The 8722-nt window shown below is 40.5% G+C and overlaps 1 protein-coding gene across 1 annotated transcript in view; it reads right to left on the reverse strand.

The window, feature by feature from the left end:
* Positions 1 to 7041, reverse strand: part of serpine3 (serpin peptidase inhibitor, clade E (nexin, plasminogen activator inhibitor type 1), member 3) — a 33492-nt gene extending 26451 nt beyond the window's left edge. Inside the window, exons 1-2 of the mRNA XM_078559426.1 lie at positions 6766 to 7041; positions 3130 to 3459 (exon numbers count right to left, since the gene is read on the reverse strand). Of these exons, the coding sequence (XP_078415552.1) occupies positions 3130 to 3388 (259 nt within the window). The 5' untranslated portion in view covers positions 3389 to 3459; positions 6766 to 7041. The remainder of the gene's footprint in view (positions 1 to 3129; positions 3460 to 6765) is intronic.
* Positions 7042 to 8722: the final 1681 nt, after the last annotated feature.

The following is an 8722-nucleotide window of genomic DNA, read 5'->3' on the forward strand; positions in this document are numbered from 1 at the left end:
GCTCCCCCCCGATAGCTCCCCCTCCGACAGCTCCCCCTCCGACAGCGCTCCCCCCACCCCTCGCACCCCCCATACCCCACACTCCCACATTCTACCCCCTGAAATATGAGGTCATCCAAACTCTGCTACCCAAAATCTAGCTCACATCAAGTGCCATTTACCAACATGCTTGTGCTTGTTAATCTACATTGGCCCCTGCAACACCTCAATTTAAAATTCTCATCCTTGTTGTCAAATCCCTCCATGGCCTCGCCTCCCCTATCTCAGTAATCCAATTCAGCCCGACTGGCAGCGATGCCTTCAGCTCCCAAGCTCTCCCTACACTCTCATTTCCCCATAGGAACAGGAGGCCATTCAGCCCATCGAGCCTGCTCTCATTCAATACGATTATGGCTGATCGAACACTTCAATGCCTTTACCCACACTATCCCCATAACCCTTTACATTAACAGAAATCTACCAATCTCTACCTTGGACATACTCAATGACTGAGCCTCCACGGCCCTCCAGGGTAGAGAATTCCAAAGATTCACAACCCTCTGAGTAAAGAAATTTCTCCTAAGTGACTTACCCTTTATTTTGAAATTGTGTTCTCTGGTTCTAGACTCCCCAACCAGGGGAAACATCTTACCTGCATCTATCCTGTCTATTTCTTTAAGTATTTTGTAGGTTTCAATGAGATCACCTCTCATTCTTTGAAACTCTAGAGAATACAGACCCAGTCTCCCCAATCTCTCTTCATAAGACAGTCCCGCCATCCCTGGAACAACTCTGGTGAATCTTCGTTGCACTCCCTCTATGGCAATAATATCCTTTCTGAGGTAAGGGGACCAAAACTGCACACAGTACACCAGGTGCAGTGTAACCAAGCTTCTATACAATTGAAGCAAGTCTTTACTTCTCCTGTACTCAAATCCTCTTGCGATAAAGGTAAACATACCATTTGCCTTCCTAATTGCCTGCTGCACCCGCATGTTAGCTTTCAGTGACTAATAGATAAGGACACCCAGGTCCTTTTGTACATCTACACTTTCTAATCTCTTACCATTTAGGAAATACTCTGCACATCTGTTCCTTCTACCAAAGTGGATAAACACTCATTTTTTCACATTCCATCTGTCATGTTCTTGCCCACTCACTAACTCTATCCAAATCCTCCTGCAGTCGCTTTATATCTTCCTCACAACACACATTCCCACCTAGCTTTGTATCATCCGCAAACATGAAAATATTACATTTGGTGCCCACATCCAAATTATTGCTATATATCATGAATAGCTGGGGCCCAAGTACTGATGCTTGCGGTACCCCACTAGTCACAGCCTGCCAACCCGAGAATGACCCATTTATTCCTACTCTGTTTTATGCCTGTTAACCAATCCTTAAGCCAAGCCAGTACATTATTACAAGATCTTTCCTCCCATTAGCTCCTTGCTTATCTGATATCTTTGGGATGTTTATAGTGTCCTCCACCGTGAAGACCAATGCAAAATATTGGTTTAAATTATCTGCCATTTCCCTGTTCCCAGTTATCAACTCTCCAGTCGCATCCTCCAAGGGTCCCACGCTCACTTTAGCCACTTTGTTTATATACCCGTAGAAGCTCTTGCTGTTTGTTTTTATATTTCTTGCCAATTTACTTTCAGAATCAATCTTCTCCCTCTTTATTAGCTTTTTAGTCATCCGTTGCTGGTTCCTAAAAGATTCCCAATCCTCTGGCCTACCACTAGTTTTTGCTATTTTGCATGCCTTAGTTTTTGATTGGATACTCTCCTTGACCACCTTTGTTAACCACGGGTGGTTCATCCTTCTCATTGAGTCCTTCCTTTTGACCGGGATAAATTTTTGCTGAGCGTTATGAAATATTTGCTTAAATGTCTGCCACTGCTCATCCACTGAACTTCCCCTTAGTCTATTTTCCCAGCCCACCTTAGACAACTCTTTTTGCATACTCCTGTACTTTTTTGTCTACCTGGCCCTGAGCACCAATCCAATAACACTTCTTTATGTCTTTTAAATTTCCACCAGTTTCCCCCATTGCTCCAATATCCTGACATATCTCGGAGTTGTGCTCTGATTAAACTCAATCCACTGCTTAACATTTTGTATATTTCTTTAAAGAAAAAGTCCCCCTTTCATTCGTCTATCAAGGCTGAAGACCCCAAGTTCCTCCTGTTTTCCTCCATAACTCAATCCTTCCGGAGGGAGAGGTCAGCCTGGCGTGTCTTGCGCCATCTCTACAGCTGTGGACTAGATGCCCCTCAGTAGAGAGCATGCAGAGGAAATTTACTGGAATATTACCATGGATGAGGGATTTCAGGGTGTGAAGAGACTGAAGGCGCTGGTTTTCAAGTAGAACATAGATTTCTGGCCATCAATTCTTGCAGGTTACATGTGGGGAAGAGGGGTCAGTTTCCGCTTTTGGGCTTAACCCAGATACTGGGCGCAAGCTGCACTCAAAATTGCTTGGGTTACAGTTCAAGCTTGAACTGACATTCATTGCGTCATGACAAACCTAAAATCTATAATAAACCAGCGCAATCCAATTGGTCAGCATAATGAAGCATCATTGTTTATGTATTTCCTTTGCATTAAAAAATATTATGTATTTAAGTGATAACCTCGTGTAGTTTCATTATTGTAGCTGAAAAAGTGTTTTTCCGAAAACATTTTAATGAATGGTGATTTTTAATCACTTAAAGACTTAAAATATGCTGAACCGTTTACTAATTTCATTGATGTACGCTAGTCAGTTTCTTACTGATGTAATTTTTGAGATGTAAGAACTTTTAAACCGTGTCGATATTAGTGTCTGACGAAACACATTCCATTTGGGGAGCCTCCAACAACTGTAATCCCACCATTCTCATTATTTCTGGGGCCACGGCCAGTTTCAGGCAAAATTATTTTTAGACCAGTGTTCAAAATCATGAAAACTCAACTTGCGCTCAGTGATTTACAATTGATATAATTTACACTTATAACGCCCTGATCTTTTATACCACTTGGATTGCGCTATCAAACCAGCAGAAGCTATACCCTTAGTTAAATTGAATAGCTTAATTTGCTTTTCTTAAAAAAAAACTGTGACTAATATGTGTAGCATACATGACGAAGATTCAGCAGTACCGTGAACAGTATATCCTAAGGCACTTTCCAACTGCGTGAAGGTGTTTCCTTTGGCTCCCAACTGTAGCAGTTCAAGTGCAACAGTGACACCTACTGGGGATATGACGATGTTGCGGTATTCTTCACCCTCTGTCAGTTTTTGGTAAAGGTTTCGAGCAAACTCTGTGTTCAGTTGTCTGATGCTATCCTGGAAAGCACAGGTCCTCCTCATGATGAATAGCAAGTGCAGCAATAGACTGGAGACTGAGAGGGAACACATGATGATGATGATGATGATGATGAAGTAGCTTATTCTGAGCTTTGAGACTGCCAGGACGAAAGATGCAGTATCTATAAATATAGGCAAATGGGGCAAAACAAACAAAACAATGAAGATCCTGAGCTACAGCAATTGCAAAGAAAACAACTTAGGCAAGACAGCCAACGAATATAAATATGTTCCTCATGTACGTATAGTATCATCTGATGCACAGCGAGACTGTTAGATGATGTTGTGATTAGATGATTAGTAAGAAATAATTTGTATTTATATGGACCTTTTGCAGGTCGCCCTAATGTGCTTTATGGCCAATGTAGAACTTTAGAAGTGTACTCACTGTTATAATATAGGAAGTGTAGTGGCCCATTTGTGTGGAGCAAGGTTCCACAGACAACAATAATGACCCTGGTTCCAGAACTTCAGCCAAGCTTGCTCCTGTTATTATCAATGTCCAAATCTGATATTGGAGATGGCAAAGGGCTTTATTGCAATTGGATTAGAGGATTAATTACTTAGAAATTTAACGGGTGATTTAACCAAAATATTCAGGATATTAAGAGGAACAAATAGGGTAGATAGAAACTATTTTGGCTGGTTAAGAAGTCTAGGACCAGGGGGCATAGTCTAAAAAAATTAGAGCCAAGTTCAGGAGTGAAATTAGGAAATACTTCTACATGCAGAGAGTGGTAGATGTTTGGAACTCTCTTCCACAAACAACAATTGATGCTAGAGCAATTGTTAGATTTCAAACTGAGATTAATAGATTTTTGTTAATCAAAGCAAAGTACATGGAGTTAGGTTGCAGATCAATCACAATTTCAGTGAATAGAGGGACAGGCTTAAGAGGCTACAGGGCCTATTGCTGTTCCTATATTCCTAAATTCACAGCACCGAAACTGCCCATTTGATCCAGCAGGTAATTTTAAGCTTTACACAAGCTTGAAGGCCGAGGGGATGACCTGACAGAGGTCTTTAAAATGAGGAGAACATCATTCCGCTTATGGGGAGTCCAAAACTAACAGCCATAAATATACAATAGTCACTAATAAATCCAATAAGGAGTTTCCGAATGTGGAATTCACTTCCACGCGGAGTCATTGAGACACAGCATGTAGATGCATGTAGGAGAAGCTAGAAATAAATAGCCATTTGGTAGCACAGAACTTGAGTATCACTGAATAAAGAGATATTGCAGCTTTTCATCTTGCGTTCATCAGGACATTTGCAAGAATGCCAAATGTAAAAAGGTATCCTGAATTTGGTCTTTGTTGTACCTCTGTCTCAGATATACAAATAGTTGTTTGGTATTTGGGCTAAATTCGAGATACCCCTTTACGTTTGGTAATATAGCGAATGTTCTGATGAGTGCAAGATGAAAAGCTTCAATATATCTCTTCTCTTCAGTGATACTCAAGAAGATAGATAAGTGCATGAAGCTGATCTGACCAATCACTGTAACTTGCAGCAAGCCTGAGTAATTGGACAGAGTTTCCTCAATCTGACTTGAGGCAACATTACACTGAAATTTTCCACATCGCCTATGCTATTAGGAAATTACACCAAAATTTCCTCATGCTCTCATCAGCACACACTGGAACATCATAACCAGTGAAAACAGTCAATGCCTGAGGAAAGCATGGAACATCATCTTTATGTAAGTTGCTCTTATTACCTCTGCCATTGAAGGAGGGCAGAGGTTATATTTTTATCTCCATTACTCAGTTGGTTTGTAAACAATATATCTCAGAAACTAATGAACAGATTTCAATGAAACTTCAATGGTACACAGTGTATGGTCCAAGGAAGATTCATTTTTGGTGAAGATGCTGATCCTCATCCTTGAATTTTTTTAAAGGGTCTGTTAGCATTGGAAGAATGGGCAAATTGACTTTTTTTTTGTAAAGTGTATTGTTTGATTTAGAATATTATTGTTTTAGAATGTTGTAGATTGTCTCAGCTGCTGTGATGGAATTTGTCACAGCTGTCAACATGTGAGCAGAGTTTTCAGAGCAAATTGTTGGATGTGGATTGGCCTGAAACCACCTCAGTGCAATGGAAGCTGTTAATAAGAGTTTTTTTCAGCATTTTAGTTACAGAACATCAACTAGGCAGGCAAAAGCCTTGGGGAGAACTGCTTAATTTTAATAATGTTGAGTTAACACAGCATGGAGGAGGTATGCGCTCTACAGAGTGTCCTCTTTACTTGTCATACTGATAAGAGTTTGCATCAAACAATAATTTTTATGTACATTAAGCACAGCACGGGTAAGAAAATTTGCTTTCAAAAATACAGTAGAGCTCTAAGTAGTATTAAAGCTATTTTGAAAAATTGCTTCTAAAACACCAGACTTTGAAATTTGAGCGTAAATTTACGATTGTTTGGTAGTACAGAACTTGGGTATTGCTGAAAAAGTATTGCCAAAACTTTTCACCTTACGCTCATTAGGACGCTTAACAAGAATTCCAATATAAGGGGAAAACAACAATTTATACTGCATGAGAAGAGAGTGCTGATTGGTTGGCAAGTGGACTCTGATTGGTAGAGGCGTTGCCATGGAGAATGCAGCAGTGATGGTTAACTGCCAAGCATTGTTTGAAATTTAAACCAGGCAGCTTGATCCTGATTGGTCCAGGCATTGCTCTGAGGAATGAATCAGCGAATGGCTGTCACTTATTCATACCTGTTCAAGAGACTTGCATTTTCTGGTGTTTTGCATGGGGATGGGTTTATGTTAATGCGCCAAGTAGGTTTGCAGAAGTAACTTGAATAAGAGGCAAAGGGTTGAGGAAAATTTGCACGTAGCAACGTTTCGGTGTAAACCAGTTAGGTGCAAACTTCCTAGGGCAAAAATTTTGCATAAGTATAACTTATGTCATAGTTATACCACAACTTTACAAGAAATTACAAGTGTAAAGTGCAAGATCCAGGAGGATGGATGAATTAATTTGTCAGCAAATTGTGTTACAGTTGATTTTTGCCTCAAATGACTCAAAATCCTTTATGACATAAAGAAACAGGCATAAGAAGACAGATTTATACACTGGTCTACTCAAATTGCGTCTTCACATGTTCTCCCCTACCCCTCTCCAATTGTACCATCACATGCTTATGTATATCTACTAGCTTTATTAAATGCTAGCCTTACCTTTCCTTTCCAAACCTCTCCCATCTATTTTGCCATAATTCTTAAAATAATAAAACATGCCACAACTCTACTTCACATTAGACCTCACTTTTGCTGTCTAAAACGTCAATAGTACATTTAGAGAAAGATTTCAATAGTCGAAACTATGCTATTTAAATTCCTCTATTAAAATTGATACTTCAAAATTACTTTCTGTAAAATGACAATCACAACGTTATTTGAATTACTTACACTGTTTTCTGGTTCTCCTACCCTCTTTCCCGCTATCTCACTTTCTCTTTCATGCCCAGTTGAGTGAAGTCATAAGACTCGAATGCTGTGGTTAAGTGTCTGCAGTCCCCTCTCTCGGCGATGTCTGTACCACTCTCACTGGATTCCTGCAAGCCACTGTTTTATAGAGCCAGACGAATAGAGAGGAGACATCACGTCACAGCCGCAAACAAATCCCAAATCCCACACAGCACCTTTCATTCAAAGAAACCATGTCCTATTGTAAACTGCCTGCTCTTACCAGTTGCTGTGTTTCCTGCGCCCATCTGGAGAGCTATTTATTCATTTGCCCCCCTTTTTCATTTTTTCTGCACGGTGCATTCACGAACTCTGAAGTCCTATAATAGAAAATGTGATCGAATGGATTCTGAAATCAACTTCCAGCAAATTGCATGAGGCTTTCAATCGGGACACCCAGGTGATAACTGCACCATCCTGACCCTTGTTAGACGTCAGGGACATTAATTGAGATTTGTATTGACATTTGAGGAATTAGATACTTCTTTAAAAAGTCCACATAAAAGACCTGATTTCAACCAGTTCCACGTCCCATCTTCGCTAGAGTCGCACCTGTAAGTTCTACATGGGTCGCATTTCATATTCACTGTGATAGGGCAACACAAGGTATCTCATATAGGAGGACCCCCCCATTAACCTGTTCCAGTACTCTGCATCTTTATTTTTATTGCAAACGTGACTTGTGTACACGTTCTGTACTTTCATTATGTAACTCTTTCCTGCACCGTTCCTTGTATAAAAAAAAAGTTATTTTACATTTGCAGGCATTTTGGTCCAGAAGAGTACAGTAAATTGGACTATTTTTGAATAGGTAAAGAAACTCTCGAGCAATGGCAGCTGCAGTCAAAATGAATATGAAGGACATAATTACATCGATATTAAATTTGTTAGGGTCTGTTGTACTCGCCTTATTCTGTGACACAGTGGCATATGATTTCAGGAAGGTGCAAATCTGCAACAAGTTGTCAAGACTTCTTAAAAATATGAGAAAATAAATAGGAGCAGGAGTAGGCCAAACGGCCCCTCAAGCCCGCTCTGCCATTGAATAAAATCATAGCCTTCCCTCCACCCTAGTTCCACTTTCTCACCTGATCCCCATTTATTTCTCTTGGTTTCCTCGGTATTCAAAAGTCTATCAATCTAAGCCTTGAATGTATTTGTCAGCTAAGCATTCCTTTAGGGGAGTGAATTCCAAAAATTTACAGCCCTTTGAGTGAAGAAATTTTGCCTCACTTCAGTTTGAAATGGCTGATCCCTTATCCTGAGACTGTGCTTCCATCTAGACTCTCCAGTTAGGGGAATGGCCTCTCCACATCTATCCTGCCAAGCCTTCTAAGGATTATATGCAGTTCAGTGAGATCTTCTCTCATTCTTTTAAGCTCCAGAGAATATACTTATTCTTCTTCAGAGCCCAGGAATCAACCTGGTGAACCTCTGTTGCACCCGCTCCAAGACTTGTATATACCTCTTCGATAGGAGTTCAAAACTGTTCTCAGTATGCCGGGTATATTTTAACCCCTTTTCAGTAAAGGCCAACGCACCATTTGCCTTCCTAGTTCCTTGCTGTAACTTCCAAACTTTTGACCTTCACCACTTAGAAGAACAGAGGCAGCAGGTGCTTGGGAATGCTATTGCCTCCAAGTCACACACCATCCTGACTTGGGACAAATGTTGTTCTTTCATTATCACTAGGTCAATGTCCTGGAACTCCCTACCTAAAAGCACTGTGACAGTGTCTTCACTTCATGGATTGCAGTGGCTGAAGAAGGACAGCCACCACCTTCTCAAGGGCAATTGAGGAAGGGCAATAAATGTTGGCCTTGCTCGTACCGCTTGACCACCTGCATCCCCAGAATAAATTTTTAATCCAGAGAATTAGAGTTCAAATCCCACCATTTGA

This window comes from Cetorhinus maximus, chromosome 16, assembly GCF_964194155.1.
Source record: "Cetorhinus maximus chromosome 16, sCetMax3.hap1.1, whole genome shotgun sequence".
Classification (NCBI taxonomy): Eukaryota; Metazoa; Chordata; class Chondrichthyes; order Lamniformes; family Cetorhinidae; genus Cetorhinus; species Cetorhinus maximus.